Source organism: Drosophila bipectinata, chromosome XL (genome assembly GCF_030179905.1).
Source record: "Drosophila bipectinata strain 14024-0381.07 chromosome XL, DbipHiC1v2, whole genome shotgun sequence".
NCBI classification, from domain to species: Eukaryota; Metazoa; Arthropoda; class Insecta; order Diptera; family Drosophilidae; genus Drosophila; species Drosophila bipectinata.
In genome coordinates, this window is record NC_091734.1 from 14,599,731 (window position 1) to 14,618,240 (window position 18,510).

The following is an 18,510-nucleotide window of genomic DNA, read 5'->3' on the forward strand; positions in this document are numbered from 1 at the left end:
ACTCTTGTTGAGTAAACTGAATATGCTGGGTTTTCCTAAAGACCTCTTAACGTGGATCTCCAGCTACTTAGATGGAAGGACACAAAGAGTCTTATTTAAAAACATACAGTCCCGTCTGGTCCGTGCTACATCTGGCGTCCCTCAAGGAAGTCATCTTGGCCCGTTATTATTTACGCTTTTTATAAACGACTTGCCCTCTGCTTTAACGAACTCTCTTGTTCTTATGTATGCAGATGATGTTAAGCTTTGTCTTCAGTACAAATCCATCTCTGCCCAATGCCGTCTTCAGTCTGACCTTGATAACTTTCAAGAATGGTGTTTAGCTAATGATTTAATACCTAATGGATCAAAATGCAAGCTTATGTCTTTTTATCGTCCTTGCCCTCTGCAGGTTACGTTCTCTCTCTATGGAATTGCTTTAGATAAATTAACTTTTGAGACGGCGTCCTATGAGACTTTAAACTTAAATTTGCCGACCATATTTTCTTAATGGTTAATAAGGCTAAGGGAGTCCTTGGTTTTATTAAAAGGTGGTCAAAAGAATTTAATAACCCCTATATAACCAAAACATTATTCATTTCCTTGGTCCGTCCTATACTAGAGTACGGTTCATGTGTCTGGAGTCCCCGATATGGAGTCCATAAAGACCGCATAGAATCCGTACAAAAGAATTTCTTAACTTTTTCTCTTAGAGGTCTAAACTGGGATGCAAATCTTTAGCTTCTATCTTATAATAGTAGACTCTTACTTATAAACTAACCTAGCTTAACAAATCGACGGACAATGATCGGTGTAGTCTTTCTGCATAACCTAATTAATGGGGATATAGATGCCCAGACGCTTAAATTTTAACATTCCTAATAGAAGGACTAGAATCTTTAGTCCTCTATTCCTTAGCCATTGTAGTTCAACATATGTATGCACGACCCTTTTAGGGTCTTGTGTTCGAACTACAATAGTCTCTACTCTATAACATCTCTCTCCTGTCCTTCAGATTTAAAGTATAGAATTTTAAAATCCTTACTAACTCCAAATTTAATAAATGACAAATAGCTTAATATATACTAATTAATCGTTTCTCGAGCTCCTTTCGGTCGTCTGGGCCTCTAAGCCTAATTTTGAATACAAAAATTCTGAAAAACCGCGAAAAAGAAAAAAAAATTAAACCTACATCAGGACCGCATATTATCCGCATAAAAGAATTTCTTAACATTTTCACTTCGAGGTCTTAACTCGGATGCAGATCTTTTAATATTCCCAATAGAGGGACTAGAAACTTTAGTCAGGGGCTCTAAGCTTCTATATTTTAAATTTCCTATTTCCCATTTTTCTATTTTAAATTAAATATAAATTTTAATCAAAAACATGATCTTTTTTAATTTAATTTTATTTGGAAATAATAACTATACTTCCATATTCGATGAAATAAGCCAAAATGTAGGCAAACAAAAAAAATGTTTTTCAAATATTCCAAGAAAACCAAAATGTTTTGAAAATTATTTCTTAATAGCTTAATATTTAAAGTATTCAAAAATAATTTTTTTTTTTTGTTTTAGTATTTAGTTGTAATTGAATCTAAAATTATTGAATTAGCTTAGTCCTATTTTAAATAATAATTAACAGATCATTGTGACAAATAAGGAGATAAAAATTATATTGTATTACTATGAAATGTGTTGTAAATATTATTTCTGCTCCACTGTGCCAGAAAGCTTTCGTACTGGAGAGCTTTCCCGCTTTACGATTGCTTCCATATGACATTGACAGAATCTGAAAAAGTTATAAAGAACAGTGGAATCTCAGCAGTGCCACCATTTGTTTATTAGCTTCTGGCGGCGATCGAAGGAAGGAAAGCAACAAACCGGCTACCATGGCACTCAAGTTTGCAGCGAATCTGAACTTTCTGTTCACCGAACGTGCGGCCACGATCGCCGAACGGGTCCGGCTGGCCCATCAGAACGGCTTCCGCGCCGTGGAGATTCCCTATCCGGAGGGCGAGACCGCCGCCGTGGTGAGTGCCGTCAAGGAGACCGGCATTGTGGTCAGTCTGGTCAACCTGGCCTTCGACAAGACGGACGATCAGCTGAGATTCGGTTCCACCAGCGTGCCCGGCAAGGAGCAGCTCTTCAAGAGCCAGCTGGACGACACCATTGGCTTTGCCAAGCAGGTGGGCTGCGGCAAGATTCACCTCACGGCTGGCCTGTTCAAGGGCGGCCAGGAGAGCGACTACACGAAGACATATACCTCCAACCTGAAAGTGGCCGCCGAGAGCCTCCGCGCCAACAAGCTTGTGGGCGTCATTGAGCCCATCAACAAGTACGCCGTGCCCGGATACTACATGAACTCCTACGCCAAGGCCGCCGCCGTCCTGTCCGAGGTGGGCGCTGACAACATCCGCCTGCTGGCCGATCTCTATCACCTCCAGCACCTGCACGGCAACGTCTCCAAGACCCTGGAGGAGTACAAGCAGCTGATTGGCCATTTCCAGATTGCCCAGGTTCCGCACCGTCATGAACCGGACGTGTCCGGCGAACTGGACTACAGCTACGTGTTCAAGGCCCTCCAGGAGTTCGGCTACGACGGCTGGGTGGGATGCGAGTACAAGCCCAAGACGACGACCGTGGAGGGCCTCTCGTGGGTCTCCAAGCTGGGATACACCCTGTGACCAGGATCCCCATAAGAATCCCATTGTATTTATACATCTGTAAAGTGCATATATATATTTAAACAAATTTTTTTTTAAAGCGAACTAAGAACAGTGTGTGTTTTCTTAGAAAAAGGTCATGGATTTGACCTACAGCAAGGGTGTAGTAGCTTTCCTCTTGGGTGATTAGATAATAAAACAGATTAGATACGGAAGCCTCCTCTAGCTATCTCCCGCGAGCACTCGCTTCGCGTACTCGGCTATGTGGAGGACGCCAAACTCCGGGGAGGCGATGTGCAGATTGTCGCCATTGCAGAACACCGTGTTGATGTGCGGATTATGAAGCTCAGCCACCAGGGTGGAGCAGGCCGTCGAGGAGTCGCCCGTGGACTTGAGCATTTTCTGGAAGTGACACAAATAAGTCGGTTAGTACTATCTCCAAAGCAACAGGGTTACCACAAGGTGCGGTTTTCTGTGGGAAAAAAATAACATTTTTTTTTTGAAATGTCTTGATAACAAGACCTCTACTGTAACACTAATATATGCACTATAGTTTTTCTTAATCAGTTCTTATCAAGAGCTCTGACATTTAAAGGTAATCGGGAAACTGAATACAGACCCAGTACATAAAGCGAAGCCCCTCTAACTACGATATCTATAGTGACTCGGAATCATGATCGTGACTTTTAATTGTTGAAGATCGACTTCATTTTCTAATTAGCAAGTTTCTAAACATCACAGCTTTTGCTCTTTAAAGGGTGGACATTCTCTGATTTTAAATGTTAATTACATATCTATATCTTTTTCACTCACCATCCAAAACTCGTTGCCCGGCAGAGCATTACCATCCCAGGCATAGGACACCACTAGCAGCATGTCGGCGTTCTCCGGCCCCGTCAACTTCTCAGCTGGATTTCGTTTGGAGATGTGGACACGAATACCCTTCTTGGGATGGCCGGGAATGTCCACCAGAGCACCGTCCTTCAAGCCGCCGCATTCCTTCATGGTGAACCAAGAGAAGTGAACGGCACCCAAGTGGTCCAGCCTTGAGCCCAGCGTGCGCATGCGCTGCTCAAAGGCCTCCAGGAAGATGCGCTCCTGCTGGACGGCTACCTTCCACACACCCAAGCCAAAGCCCACCACATGGAGGTAGGCCAGACGGTTCGTTGCCTTGGCACGGGCTTGGGCCTCCAGGAGCAGCAAGTCGAAGCTGATCGCGTAGCGCCTTTTCATGGCCATATTGTCGAAAACATCCTGCTTGTTGCCCGAGGGACCGAACCGTTCGTGGTCAATGGTAGCCTGGCCGTGCACCAGGTCGCGCATGGCATAGAATCCACGCCACAAGCGCCGGTAGTCCTGCTCTCTCGTGGTGGCCGGTTCACCCAAAGCCATGCCGTAGCCCCGCTCCCGGGTGTTCTGCGTCCGGGCAATCACAATGTCCTGGAACTCCATCAGATTTCGCCGCGACAGCCGGGCTCCGATCATGCCCACGATTACACCACTCGGCTCCAGGGTCTTGGAATTTAAGGCAACGCGACCGCAGTTGGCACGCTCGCCCTCATTGATGAATATGGTGTGGGAGCTGACGGATAGCAGTGCGGACAGCTTGATGTCATCGTAGCTGAGCAAATCGGCCAGCACCAAGGGTGCCTTCTCCTGGGGCGTTCCCACAGTTTCAAAGCCGCTGGCTCCCCTCTCGCCGCTGAGGAGCAGGTACTTGTCATTACGGGCTATAAAGCTGGCACAGCGCTTTTCCAGCAGACGCTGCACAAAACCGCAGAGGGAGAGGTGCTGGTAGACGGGTTTCTCAATGGAATTTCCTGCAATTGGTACGCGCAGTTAGCAAAGTCAATGGGGAAAGAGACTTTCAAAGAGAAACGCACTAACCCCATTTGCATTTATGCTCCAAGTACTGCAAATAAAGTCCCAAGGTACGTTCGTGGATAACCGGATACGCCGAAGCTATCTGCGTACAAATGCTGCCCAGCCGTAGTGGTGACTGTTTATGGACACGGACACTCTCCACCCCAAACTGGAAGAAGACGTGGTAAGGCAACAACATTTCCATTGAAAGAACTTAACCCACTGGCAAGGGAAACTCTTTGGATTTCTTCAGGACCATGGGGACGAGGCCATCAATGTCGGCTTCCGGCTTCTTTACTTTCCGGCAGGCCTGGAGCAGCTTCATCCCGAACTCCGTCAGGGGCTGCGAGTCTCCAGAAACCGCTGGCCAGACTTCATTTACTTCAGCACCGAAGGCAGACATGGTTTCGATCCTTAATTTTAATTATTTTCCACAAGTGATGTGAGCTCAGGTGAAACTGTCTTAATTTCACAAGTACATCTAATTGCGGCGGGACCCGGAGACGCATTTTATATAAACCAAGTTGTGAAATTGCCTTGTAACCGTTTTGTTTACCGATAACAACAACAAAACTCGATAACGATATTGTACGAGTCCAGTGTGACCAAATAAAAAATACGGCAAAATATATATTTCAAAATAATATCGATAGTATCGGTATGAGTGCGGACACATATGACGATACATAATTCGGGGGCAAGCAAGTATCGATATCACGATATAAATACATTTCGACATCCCTACAAAAAAAGTGTTAATGTTAATTTTTTGCAAGAACGTGAGTGTGATAGCCCAGCCAACTGCGAAAGGATTGCTGTGAAGCCCCCTCAGTGCGTTGAGTAAGTGGTACAGACTGTGAAATGTGTATTAAATAAATAAATAGCACGTAAATGGCTTGAGACTGTTGGCCGCTGGCACCCGCGCGCGGCAAAAAGCAGCGACAAGCCACACACACACTAGCGCATTCTGCCGAAAAGCAGACGCACACTCCCACACACACATGCAGAGTGCATGCAAAAACCGAAAACACAAACAATTAATGTAAACCTTTTGATTTGTAATTTTTTTGTGCCGCGAAGCAGCCTGGTGAGCGCCATCAAGTAGAAAATCTCCTACGTTCCGCCTTTCCGTATTCCCCCGACCAGTCACCCAGTCCCGGAACTCCCAGCCAAACGCCACAAGTATGTCGGACTACAGCGATCTGGATCGCCAGATTGAGCAGCTGAAGCGCTGCGAAATCATAAAGGAGAACGAGGTGAAGGCCCTCTGCGCCAAGGCTCGCGAGATCCTGGTCGAGGAGGGTAATGTGCAGCGCGTGGACTCGCCGGTGACGGTCTGCGGCGACATACACGGCCAGTTCTACGACTTGAAGGAGTTGTTCAAGGTGGGCGGCGATGTGCCCGAGAAGAACTACCTCTTCATGGGCGACTTTGTTGATCGCGGCTACTACAGCGTCGAGACGTTCCTGCTGTTGCTGGCACTGAAGGTGCGCTACCCGGATCGCATAACACTGATCCGCGGCAACCACGAGTCGCGTCAGATTACACAGGTGTACGGGTTCTATGACGAGTGCCTGCGCAAGTACGGCTCCACGGCGGTGTGGCGCTACTGCACCGAAATCTTCGACTACCTCAGCCTCTCGGCCATCATTGACGGCAAGATATTCTGCGTTCACGGCGGCCTCTCGCCCTCCATTCAGTACCTAGACCAAATTCGCAGCATCGATCGCAAGCAGGAGGTGCCGCACGACGGGCCCATGTGCGACTTGCTCTGGAGCGACCCAGAGGATCAGACCGGCTGGGGCGTGTCGCCGCGCGGCGCCGGCTACCTCTTTGGCTCGGATGTCGTCTCCCAGTTCAATCGTACCAACGAAATCGACATGATCTGCCGTGCGCACCAACTGGTAATGGAGGGCTTCAAATGGCACTTCAACGAAACCGTCCTGACCGTCTGGTCAGCACCAAACTACTGCTACCGGTGAGTCAACCTTCCAGCTGGCCCTCCAGCTGTTTGCACCCAACATGGCAATTATATGTATTCCCCCGCCAACAGATGCGGCAATGTGGCCGCCATTCTGGAACTGAACGAGTACCTGCATCGCGATTTTGTCATCTTCGAGGCGGCTCCGCAGGAGAGCCGCGGCATTCCCTCGAAGAAGCCCCAGGCTGACTACTTTCTCTAAGACGAGTACACAGCCGCCTTTCTCGGTTTCCCTCCCGCTGCTCCTGATGCTGCTGCTGCTCCAGATCCTTTTCTGGATCCAGACCCAGGCCCAGCGCCTGGACCAGCTCCAGTTCTGGGCTCTGCTCCCGGTACCGCTGGGGAAACGAGTGTCCACCGGTGGCTGAGATACAAATCATCTAAAGGAAAAGAAAACTGCCTGCCTGCCTAAGCAATCGCGAGTGCAAACCACTGCAATTGCGAATGAAAATCAATTATAACTTAAAACAGTAAGCTAAGCCACGACTTTGAGCCAGGGACTGGGGGCTGTGGGGTCTCCTCTCAAAGGTCACGACTTCCTTCTTCTATTTTACTTTCAAAATTTTATTTGAACCTTCAGCCGTGTTCCTCCATCTTGAAACATTTTTTTTTTTTAACGTCACTAGCAGTTTGCAATTTTTTTGATGTTTGTGTAAGGACCCTTTGACTTGCATCTAGCTAATAACTACTAGGATTAATGCCCCCTCGAGTTGCCCCGGAACTCGTCCGACAAAGATGGAATTTCTTCGAACAGAAACCCCCGTCTTTCTCACACGAATTCCCTACCAATTCGCGAGCGGATCGTATTTTACTTTTAGACATAGTGTGTAAGTAAGTATCCCGTGTCAGTGGATGTTCCGGGAATTGGGGGGGATGGCCTGTCGCTGATTAGCGACCATAGAGAACAAAACGAAACATAAGTAACGACTTGGCGCTCCTGTGGGCAGGTCTTCCCAGCTCAATCCAAGCAAGAAACAGCCCAAGACAAGGCCAGGGCCGACAGATCACCGCGGATTGTGTGTTGCGGACTTCGGAGGATCGCTGAGGATGTGTTTAGTAATTCGTAGCCAGTAAGTCTAGTTCTAGGTAAGACCCAGAGCGGGATATTATACACAAATAATTATATATACATTATACATTTATTTAAATAAAGATTGTAAGAAAAGACAAGGCCTGAAGTTGCTCGGTTTATTGATTCTTACAGGCTAGTTGCAGAACAGATCTGCCGAAAAAAAAAAATAATTACAATTCATAGATTGTGTTCCAGAGGGGCGCTTGTGGTTTGGTTGGAGGTTCATGGTCGGTCCGGGTTGGGGCTTAGTGCTTCAGGTCGATGCCGTGCTCCTTCAACTGCTCATAAATGCAGTTCTGGTAGGTGTCGGCGGCGTCACAGCTGGAAGAGGGAACTGTAGAGCTGGAGAATCATTTATGAATCGGGGAACTTACTGATCCTCGGGGACCTCGATGGCCTCGCAGTGTTCGGCCACTTCTTCCACCACTTCAGCCTTCTCCTCCTCGTGCTCGGTCATGGCCTTGATCATCTCCACAGTGTGCTTCTTGCTCAGCTTGCCGGCGTCATCCAACTGGAGGAATCCCACAGAGGAGCAGGAGTATTAGTCTTGAACTTGAACACCATAACACTTGAACTTACGATCTCGAATTTCTTCAGGACACAGGCTCGCAGGCACTTGGCCTCATGGCTCTCGGCCTTCTCATGCTTCATCAGCTGCTCCACATCCTCTGAAGAATACAAACGGTGAGTCTGGTGAGTTATCCATGCACTAATACCCACCATCGCTGGCTCCCGTCTCCGCTTGGCAGTCGTGGGCCAGTTTGGTGGCATGTTCCTGGGTCATCTCCTCGTGGGGCTTGGCGGACGCCGACCCGGATCCCAGGACCAGGCAGGCCAGGACTAGCAGCAACACGGACGAGGCACTAACGAGACGCGGCATTTTCGACGCAAACTAACTTCGAATTGGATGCTCCACCCGGACCGCCCCGGGGCTTTTATAGGCCTAGGCATGGCTCTGCTCCCAAGTCCCGTGATTGGACCGTCTCAAGCAGCTGGGCCGGGCCGGACCGGCTGGGAGCAATTAGTGGACAATTAGCGGGTGGGAAGAGTGAACTACATGGGCAGCACACATGACACTCCGTACTCCAAACCGGAGATGCCCTCGACTGGGTCTCGTGTGAACAACTGACACTTCTGCCTCTGCCGGACGGAGTCAAGTCGGGGGACGGATGAGCAGATCGGGGGTCGCCCCATCACCCATCACCCATCACCGATCACCCATTATCCATTTAATTGCTGACTAACACGATATCTCGACATCGATCTCGCTGGAAATTTGAATTCAAAAATGCTAAAATGCAAAAATGCTAAAATCTAAAAATGTGAAACGAAAAAGTCCCGCCTGCAATTAAGCCGATCAACTGCTCTGACTCGGCAGGTTTCAGTGGATTTGTTTTCCCAACTATAACAATTCCTATCTTTATAATCGGTTCTCTGGCCATTCAGTTTGGCAGCCCAGAGTGATCATTTAGGCCTCAATAGTACCCAGTCCTACCAGTTTTTTTTGTCACTTTTGATTCTCACTATATCTGTGGCTATTTTTGTCATATATTCGAATCTCATTTCCCATTACAGCTCTACTTGAGAGCTTAATGACTTTCCGAGGTAGTGCGATATGTTCTGATTAAATCGGGATTAATCTCAGATCTAAAAACTATTATTTAAAAACTAAACAAGGTTTTAATACTCTTTCAGGGGGTATTATAATTTTTGTTAAAAGCGAGCAGAGAAGGAGACTCCTACCTTATAGTCTTATGATAATGGTAGATGAGTATTTCTGTATATTTCTACGCTTATTAGTCTACCAAATGGTTTTTAAACTTATAGTCTTTTAGGTATCCTCCGTTGGATTCGTTGCAAGAAGTACTTATATTGCCCAAAATTGATCTACTATGTATATCGAATATCTGATACGTCTATAACTAAAGATGGGTGTCTATAAAGATAGAAGCTAGGTTTTTGTTGGAAAATTTATATTATATCAGAGTTTGATGTGAGACTAAAATTCCTACAAGAATAGATAGTTAAATCCGATATTTGAAACACTATTATATCTTAGAATAAAATTCGAATAGAAACACTTAAATAAAAAAAAGCACTACAAAGTGTACCAAAATTTCTTTCTTGTTTCATTTTCAAATAATAATATTATAATGCTTATCTGCTAAATTATAAACAGTCTAGCTGCTAACGTTTGGAACATATTTTAAATTTTATACAAAATCTATTTAACAGAACATAATTATTCTATTTTTTAAATGACATTTTATCTTCTAAATTAATTATTTTATTTTTAAAAGGTTAAGCTTGAGCTTCACTTGAGAATAAATATTCCTTTTTACTGGGAAGCGGGTTTTCAATATCCGCGCTTTTAACAAAATTTGAATATACCATAATCATATTATATATTAAATTTATATAAAAAAATAAAATATACATTTTATGAATAAAAAAAGGATGTAACAGAGTGACGTACATATTAACCTGCGACCCTATAAATTATTTTATTTTTATATTAAGTTATTTCCTGTAGTGGAGGAATTATTTTGCCTCCCCGTTTGAACGGGTTAACGTCACAGCCACTATAAATTATTTATATTCCTAATCAGGAATTCTAATGATTATGGACTCCTAAGTCTATAAAATAAGAGAGACTGATGGATAGTCTCTCCGTCGATCTGTCTGTCAAATGCAAACTAGTCTCACTTTCCAAGTTCTCGATTTCAAATTTCGTAGAAATATTGTAGATCTTACAAAATATTTTGACTGTCCTTTAGATACTATATATATTGTATATTTGAAAGCCGAGGAATCCGCATTGATCCGGCTGCGTAAAAAGACGCTGCGTTTTTGCTGAGAGTTCCTTTAAATTTTAGAATCTTATTAGCGACCGCTGAATAATGCCACGAAAGAAGCACTCTAAGAGCCAGGACATCATCTACTACTCAAACACACGCTCCGATGAGCAGTTCGAGTACAGAAATGTGCTCCTGCCAAAGAAACTGGTGAAAATGATACCCAAGACACATCCAATGACGGAGGACGAGTGGCGGTCCATCGGTGTGGAGCTGCCGCCCAGTTGGATCCACTTCGTAATCCATAGGACAGGGTCACATGTCGTGCTTTTTCGATGCCCCAAGACGGAGGACTAAAGGAGGCACCTCAAGCAGCACAGGAGACAGCAACTACTGATACACTTGCCTACAAGCATCCCCATCCGGCAGGTGCTACCGCTGCCTGTGTGTGATTGGAGGTGGTGGTTCCTGACAAAACAATACCACCAATAGCTACATCATCATCATTATCTGTAGCAGAAAATTCTTCTGGAAACTACATCATTCATAAATCCATTTGAAGTGTTGCCATTTTAACCTTTAACCTGCTACCTCTTACTTTAAAATAGCGTCTAAAGCTAAAGATTAGTTACAAGATTTGTATACCCTTCTAGGCCGAGAAGCGAAAATTGTAGTTGCCATAATGGAGACGATCACAAAGATATAGAACGCCTTGAATAATTACTTTCCATCATACAGATTGTATAATATTTTATGTTTTCAATACCCACTTCAAACATGAACCTGAAACAAATCGATAATGTTTCAGCACTTTAAAAAAAATTTTAATAGAACCCTGACTTGTGATCTTGAAATTCTTAAACAATAAAACCTAATAATAAAAATGTAAATTGTTAACTTTGGTTTTTATTTTAAGCTAGAAGGTTTTTAGTTTTTGCTCACTTTTGACCAAAATTATAATACCCTCTGCAAGGGTATACAAATTTAAATATAAAATTAAACATGATTACTCATAAAATAATGACTGTTGGGTGATTTAATAAAACTCATTATATGATGATAATCTTATGATTTAATGATGATTAGTGATATTTGTTATAAAGCTAATAATAAAGTTAATTATAGCTGTTTATTATAAAGCATTATTTTAAATATTACAGTCCCTGCTTGATAAGTATATAATTTTATACCAATATAAATTCCACTTTACTTTAAAACTGTTTTAAAAAATCCATGTTTTTATATTATTATCTCAAGATTATAATATTCTATTATTTTTATTACACATCTGTTCACTAAAAACTGATCAACACAAAAACAGAACAATATGGATCTTTTAAACCCAACTACTTCCCGAATAGACACCATTAAATTTTAAAAATTTACTAAACTGACTCACTACCACCTATTTGACAAAACACCTCCACCCATTATACAATTATACAAAGAATAATGTCAAAATTATACAAGAATAATGCCATGCCCCGTGTGCGGGTTAATCGAAGTACTGTATAGCCGTTTCACTCACACTATTCAACACTTAATATGTTAAAATTAAAATAAGGGACTATAATTCTATGAATGGACTACCTTTTATAATTGTGTCATGCCTCCACCCACATGCCAACAATGTAGTCAAAACCTTACCCTATCTCACATATTCCTTGAATGCCCAACATATATTGAGCAAAGACAGAAATTCCTTCAACAAACTTTAGAAGAAATAGTAGACCCCATCTACAACAATCCAATTTCTTAAATCCTTTTCTTAATTAAATCTCAAATTTCTTAACATTTAAATTTAATCTGACTGTACATACATAACCAAATTAAGTACACTTATGTATGTATATACATTTATATTTAAGTCAAATGTCACATATTACAACATACTTGTAGATTTTAAGCAGAAGGCCTTTGTAACTATTGCTTAATACAAACCAAACAAGAAATGAAAGCTAACTTCGGGCGGAGCCGAAGTTTATATACCCTTGCAGTTAAAACCGGATATATATCGCAAACATCGGATATAGTTGGCCGATCCTTATGAGAATATGATACTATAACCCAATTTATTATAATACAAAAACCAAACCTAAAAATGTCCCAAACTTCTATCTTCAAAAACACAAAAGTTGGGTCATTTCCGATCGTTCAGTTATATGGCAGCTATAGGATATAGTCGGCCGATCCTAATGAAATTTGGTAGGTTGGATCAACTGACCAAAAATAGAATCTGTACTAAATTCCACCTTTATATCTTCAAAAACACGAAAGTTGGGTCATTTCCGATCGTTCAGTTATATCGCAGCTATAGGATATAGTCGGCCGATCCTTATGAAATTTGGCATGAAATTGGTAATGTTTTGCCAAAAAATGCTCTCATGTCAAATTTTAACTCTGTAACTTTAAAAACGTCAAAGTTATACCATTTCCGATCAATCAGTTATATGGCAGCTATAGGATATAGTCGGCCGATCCGGGCCGTTCCGACTTATATACTGCGTGCAAAGGAAAGAAGGGTGTGTGCAAAGTTTCAAGACGATAGCTTTAAAACTGAGAGACTAGTTTGCGTAGAAACAGACAGACGGACAGACAGACGGACAGACAGACGGACAGACGGACATGCTCATATCAACTCAGGAGGTGATCCTGATCAAGAATATATATACTTTATAGGGTCGGAGATCTCTCCTTCACTGCGTTGCACACTTTTGGACAAAATTATAATACCCTCTGCAAGGGTATAAAAATTATCCACACTTTATAATTGCTGGTAATTTCTTTATAATAATAATAATAATGAAAATAATAATTTATTACTAATTTTTAATGTTTTTTATGTAAAGCCTCTTGTATATAAGCCTCCTATCCTATTACTATTACCTATCTATCTTTTAGATAGGTATTATTATATTTATATTACCTATCTTGATTTATTACCTATTACCTATCTTGACATTGTTCCTTTTCCCCAAGATATACATATTTATGTATATTATTTAATTTACGGAAAAAGCACTGTGTAGTTAGTTTATTTTTTTATATTAATAAAAATCTACTCCGTTTTTGCTGGCTAGTGTGTGGCATGCGTGACTTCCAGTGTCTTCCAGCGCAGCATGATCTTGACACTGGAAAAGCGCTGTCGTCGGCGGAATGGAGTGGAAAGTGGAGAAACGACTGAAAAGTGGGTGGCAAGGTCGCGGGGTCGAGCGTATAAAAGCCAAGAATCGGCGAAAGTGAAGAGCATCAGTCTGAGAACCGCCAGAGCTACCAAGATGAAGTCGATGACCATTGTTTCCCTGATCGCAGTGCTGCTGCCGATGCAGTGCGTCCTTGCCCAGAGCCAGTCCTTCGATCTGGCCAGCCTGATACCGAGCCGGGGATCGGAGCCCATCTGGACGACCATTAACAAGAACCTGCCGCAGGTGCAGGGCATGATCGACGCCGCCCGGAGGCAGTGCATCCAGTCGCTGGGCATGCCCAAGGACCAGCGCCCCCTGATGAAGGAGCCCAACCCCAGCGAGAAGGAGAAGTGCCTGATTGAGTGTGTCCTCAAGAAGATCAAAATGATAGACGCCACCAACAAGCTGAACCTGGCCCAGGTGGAGAAGCTGACCAGCCTGGTGACCCAGGACAACAAGGTGGCCATTGCCATCAGCTGCAGCATGGCCCAGAACTGCAACCGCTCCATCACGGAGAAGAAGCCCTGCCAGGCGGCCCACCTGTTCAACCAATGCATTGGCCGCCACCTGGAGAGGAACAACGTCAAGCTGGTCTGGTAGAGGAGCAGCTCATCCTCCAGGGACATAGTTCTGACCTTTATTTGGCTTCCAAATAACATGGCCTCAGAAGTATGTGTTTCATTCCAAAAATAATTGTATCTTAATTAAGGAATCTAATAATTTTTGATTTTAAATTTAAAAATATCAAACTGCCGTTAAATATTTAATAAAAAATAGAAAAGTATCTCTCCTTGGCTGGGCACTTTATTTGTGTTTTTTGGGAACCACATCGTGATCGCCAACTTTAAGAAATTTTATTTAAAAACTAACGAAAAAAAAAATAAACTTTGGAAGAGGGTTTCCAGGACAGGGTCCAGAACCTACTGCTTGACCTCCGGAATTTTGAAGCCGGAGGAGCGCATCTCGCGGAGCATGCACATGGAAATGCCATGGGCAGCCTCGCACCTGGGATGGAAGATTAAAAAAAGGTATTGGAGATCGCCTTTGGAGGATCCTTGAACTTACTTATCCTGCTCGGCTTTGAGGAGCTCGTTGCACTTCTTGATGATGCGCCTGCCATCATCCTCGCGGTCCGGGAACATCATGTTCATCATCTCGATGGTCTTGTCCTCGTTGAACTGCAACTGGCCCTCGGGCATCAGCTCGAACTGCTCCAGCATGCAGTGGCGGAAGCACTTGGACTCCTTCTTGGGGTCCTCTTTGTTCAGAATCAGCTCGACGATGTTCTCTGCGGGATTGGAACTCATCGAGGACTGGACTCTCTAACCAAACGCCAAGCAGACTTACCCCTGGCCGGCTTGGGGGTGCAACCGTCTCCGAACGGCTCGATTAGCTCCACCACCTCGTCCACGGTCATGGAGACCTCCTCCTCGTCGGCGGAGACCAGGGCCAGAAGGAACCCGGAGCAGACCAGCGCCAGGACCAAGCAGTTGGATTTTTGCAGCATTTCCGAGGGTGTCTTTTGGAAAGTGAACGGCCAGCGAATGCCACCCGGCGTATATATACCCTCCAAGGTGTCGTGTGTCCGGAGCATCCGGTACACCAGTAGCTTGTAGATTCCAGCCGGCGATAGCCATGACATTGGCGGGCCAGGGCATCATGCAACCATCCATCCGCCGACCCACAAAATTTCATCAAAAAACTGGGATTATTGGAAGCGCTTTAACCTTTATTTCGAGTCTCGAGGGTTAAGAAGTGTTGGGAAAAAAAATATTTTGGGGAAAAAAAACTTGATCCGTATCCTGGTGCTCCTTGGCCTTAGGGGAACAGAAACACACTGATGTTGTTCTTCAGGCAAGTGAGCAGGGCGTGGGCGGGATCGCAGTTGGGGGCGTTCTTCAGGCCCACAGTGGCGTCCTTGCAGAGCTGGATGCCCTTCTTGTACTCGTCCTTGTAGTTGTCGGGCAGCATTATGTCCATTTGCTTCAGGGTCTGTTCCAGTTGGAACTTGCCCTTCTTGATCTACGAAGGGATTAAAGTTTTTAAAAATATTTAAGACCCTTTTTTCCAGTAGCTCCCTTATATGTACGTACCGCCTGCATCATCTCGAGGATACAGTTTATGTAGCAATTGGTGTCCTTGCTGTTGGGTATGTTGCCATTTTGAATGCCATCGGCCACCTCCTGAGTGATTTTGGGGAACTTGGGCAGGCAGACGTCGCGCATCAGCTTTCCGGCGGAGCGCATCTGCTCCTCTGTCACCTGAGAGATGGTCTATAAGTTTATCCTGGACTCCTGGCAAAAGCGAGACACATACCCCGGCATCGATCCTCGGCAAGAAGAGCGCCACACCACCCAGGCACAGAAAAGTAATAATCCACAGATCGAACTTCATCGCTGGAACTGAGACGGTAAGACCTTTGGCTAATATCTTTTATAGACGACCGGAGACATGCAAATACCGGAGAATATAATGGCTGGGGCTCGGGGTGTGCTAGTGGGTGTGGGAGTGGTGGGCCAGGGCCCAATTTCCATATCTTGGGGCCTGTAATCTTGTCACATTAATTGACAAGTAGGACGGATGGAGTGTGTTGGGTCACCATTCGGACCGAGATCACGCGAAGTGCGTTCGACAGTCGCATTTCCGATCATGCAACCCAATCCGACCCGCCGATCCGATTGCCGTTTCTAGATTTGATGGGGCGGGGCGGCCTAACAATATGAAATCAAAATAAAGCCAAATCATATTAAGTTATTGTCAACAGGTCTGGTCTTCCAATGGGGGTTCTATTGCTACCTTTATGGAGTAGTTAATACTCGAACAAAATACCCCAACCCGAAGCATTGCATGTACGAATAGTGCCAGAAAACAATCCAATTCGAAATATGAAATTATATGGCTGATATATAATTTGTGATTATATTTAAGATTTTAGGGTTTTAATGGCGAGGTTAATCAACAAGACATCTTCATTAGTTGACTCGTAAAGGGTCAACTATACCTATAAGCTATAGCAGAACTACGGAAGTGGATTACATAGATAATCTTCTATAAGTTATTGTCAAGCGGTATAACCATGGAATAGTGTCACACGAGAGGTATAATATAATAAAACATTAAAATTGTGTATATTTATTGGCTTAGTTACAAGACATCTTCTTTGGGTACCTCCAACAAGAGGTATTATCTTTGAAATTCATTGCCAAGAGGTATAACCTTGGAATCGTGTCAGTCTTTTTTCTTTATAAAGTAATTTAACATAATATTATAAAATATTAAAATTTAATATATTTATTAGGTTAGTAACAAGACATCTTCTTTTGGTTCTTTATTAAGAATCAACTTGTGAAAACTTGGGAATCTGAGGTACATATTACTTCCTCAACTTCCTCTGTAAATTCCTCTAACCAGAGGTATAATCTTTGTAATTCATTGTCAAGAGGTATGAGCATTGAATGGTGACTGTTTTTGTTACCTTTATAGAGCAATTTATATTTTAAATAATTGATACTGGAACAAATTACCCAAGCCCGATTGCATGTAGAAAGAGTGACAAAAAAGCAAATCCAATTCAAAATATAATATTACACGGGTGCTTTATAATTTGTGATTATATAGGTATTTAATATGAAGGTTAATCAACAAAAGACCTTCATTAGGTTGCTTATTGAAGCCCTAATTGTGTCGTTTTGATGAGTAGTTCCCAAGCGTTATGTAGGGCGTATGTAGAAGGTATTTCTCAACTCTAGATTGGATGTATGGATGTACTTCTTATTAGAAGCAGTTTATAGTTTATAGTTTTCAAGAATTTAGAGTGAAGAATAAAGAAACTGAAAATGAAGCTGAAGCTGTGGAACTGTAATGAACTATACTTACGTTATTTTGCACTTACAGAAGGACATACTTTCCTTAAATGTGTTATTGAATTACGTACACACGTAATTATCCTTAAAATGCAAAGACATCAATAAGGTTGTGTATGTTTATAGTTCTTTTAGTTCATAAATTCATAACTGAATCCTGATAGCCAAGAGGAGTCATTTATGTTAATTGTACATTTATTGTATCTATCCTAATTGTACAAAACTTGTTAAAAAAATTTTTAAAACTATTATCGAAAACTTAAAAAATATACATGAATTGTTGAATATATGTTGAGTTGTTGGACCAAAGAAATAAATTGCCAAATATTAAATAAACAACGCCTTCAACACGGCATGAACCCCTTAACAAAGGTCTAGGTCTACTGTGGGGTAGACCTGTGGGGTAGACCTAGAGACGGACCTAGAGGGGTACTTGTGTCATTCTGTATTCTGACAAGATGGCTGTATTACGAAAGAGAACTACATACATAGAATGTACTTTATAATTATTAAGGCATTGTAATATTTAAAGAATCATTTTTAACTCAATTTATTCACTAAAAAAAATTTATATTTACAAAAAGTGCGTGATACTAATATGGAATAGATTGTTAAGAGTCCAGAAAAAATACCTTATCAACTTAGAATAGATAATGGGTAGTGACAGATTGTTTGGTGTTTCCAATATTTAAGTGTGCGGGAAAACCCGCTTACAATTTCTTAACCTACAAAAATAAAAATTTAGGTCTAACTTACAACTAAGAGTTATAATCTGAGGCTAGATCGTTTAAATGTGGATACGTGAAATTCTGACATCTTAAGTAGAAACCACGAGTAAGGCGTAGAACTGGGACACAGCATCGCCCAGACAGGTGCACTATAAAAAATTATTGCTTGGAATTATTGATTGATCTTAATAGAAATAGTTTATTTTCTAAGCTCAGGCAGGCGTTAAAGAGTTCGAACCGCGATGTTCACCTTTTTAATGGTGTTTTTTATATGGTCGCCAAATTTAAGTTTTTTGTCTAGTATTATAAAGAATCATTTTAATTAAAAAAAAAAGTATTGAAGAAACTTAAACAGTTTTCCTGAAGCGTTAGGTCGTTT

At 42.7% G+C, this 18,510-nt stretch overlaps 8 protein-coding genes across 9 annotated transcripts; 4 read left to right on the forward strand and 4 right to left on the reverse strand.

Annotated features, from left to right (window-relative positions):
• The first annotated feature begins 1,772 nt into the window (after positions 1-1,772).
• Gip (hydroxypyruvate isomerase-like protein Gip) lies at positions 1,773-2,756 on the forward strand. The gene has a single exon (XM_017245306.3). It carries the CDS (start codon positions 1,871-1,873, stop codon positions 2,663-2,665), a length of 795 nt encoding a protein of 264 aa, XP_017100795.1. The 5' UTR covers positions 1,773-1,870; the 3' UTR covers positions 2,666-2,756.
• Positions 2,706-5,071, reverse strand: LOC108127952 (uncharacterized). The gene is made up of 4 exons (XM_017245305.3): positions 4,731-5,071; positions 4,532-4,676; positions 3,458-4,464; positions 2,706-3,046 (listed from the first exon to the last, which is right to left on the reverse strand). The coding sequence occupies exons 1-4, from the start codon at positions 4,908-4,910 to the stop codon at positions 2,867-2,869; spliced, it is 1,512 nt and encodes a 503-aa protein (XP_017100794.2). The 5' UTR covers positions 4,911-5,071; the 3' UTR covers positions 2,706-2,866.
• Positions 5,072-5,190: 119 nt separating this feature from the next.
• Pp4-19C (protein phosphatase 19C) lies at positions 5,191-7,658 on the forward strand. Of its 2 annotated transcripts, none has more exons than XM_017245291.3 (3): positions 5,191-5,347; positions 5,591-6,485; positions 6,561-7,658. In XM_017245291.3, the coding sequence occupies exons 2-3, from the start codon at positions 5,692-5,694 to the stop codon at positions 6,688-6,690; spliced, it is 924 nt and encodes a 307-aa protein (XP_017100780.1). In that variant the 5' UTR covers positions 5,191-5,347; positions 5,591-5,691; the 3' UTR covers positions 6,691-7,658. The 2 variants fall into 2 exon arrangements, with proteins under 2 accessions (XP_017100780.1, XP_017100781.1); XM_017245292.3 differs by having other exon boundaries at positions 5,196-5,347; positions 5,588-6,485.
• A 4-nt stretch (positions 7,659-7,662) lies between these two features.
• Obp19d (Odorant-binding protein 19d) lies at positions 7,663-8,476 on the reverse strand. The gene is made up of 4 exons (XM_017245295.3): positions 8,281-8,476; positions 8,140-8,228; positions 7,935-8,071; positions 7,663-7,881 (listed from the first exon to the last, which is right to left on the reverse strand). Exons 1-4 carry the CDS (start codon positions 8,438-8,440, stop codon positions 7,806-7,808), a joined length of 462 nt encoding a protein of 153 aa, XP_017100784.2. The 5' UTR covers positions 8,441-8,476; the 3' UTR covers positions 7,663-7,805.
• A 1,772-nt stretch (positions 8,477-10,248) lies between these two features.
• On the forward strand, positions 10,249-11,231 carry LOC108127918 (cyclin-dependent kinases regulatory subunit-like). Its single transcript, XM_017245248.3, has one exon. The coding sequence runs from the start codon at positions 10,461-10,463 to the stop codon at positions 10,710-10,712; it is 252 nt and encodes an 83-aa protein (XP_017100737.2). The 5' UTR covers positions 10,249-10,460; the 3' UTR covers positions 10,713-11,231.
• Positions 11,232-13,442: 2,211 nt separating this feature from the next.
• Positions 13,443-14,324, forward strand: Obp19c (Odorant-binding protein 19c). Its single transcript, XM_043210064.2, has one exon. The coding sequence runs from the start codon at positions 13,475-13,477 to the stop codon at positions 14,138-14,140; it is 666 nt and encodes a 221-aa protein (XP_043065999.2). The 5' UTR covers positions 13,443-13,474; the 3' UTR covers positions 14,141-14,324.
• Positions 14,325-14,327: 3 nt separating this feature from the next.
• Obp19b (Odorant-binding protein 19b) lies at positions 14,328-15,058 on the reverse strand. The gene is made up of 3 exons (XM_017245294.3): positions 14,888-15,058; positions 14,606-14,828; positions 14,328-14,545 (listed from the first exon to the last, which is right to left on the reverse strand). The coding sequence occupies exons 1-3, from the start codon at positions 15,045-15,047 to the stop codon at positions 14,461-14,463; spliced, it is 468 nt and encodes a 155-aa protein (XP_017100783.2). The 5' UTR covers positions 15,048-15,058; the 3' UTR covers positions 14,328-14,460.
• Positions 15,059-15,262: 204 nt separating this feature from the next.
• On the reverse strand, positions 15,263-15,940 carry Obp19a (Odorant-binding protein 19a). Its single transcript, XM_017245251.3, has 3 exons — positions 15,857-15,940; positions 15,634-15,801; positions 15,263-15,562 (listed from the first exon to the last, which is right to left on the reverse strand). Exons 1-3 carry the CDS (start codon positions 15,932-15,934, stop codon positions 15,359-15,361), a joined length of 450 nt encoding a protein of 149 aa, XP_017100740.3. The 5' UTR covers positions 15,935-15,940; the 3' UTR covers positions 15,263-15,358.
• Positions 15,941-18,510: the final 2,570 nt, after the last annotated feature.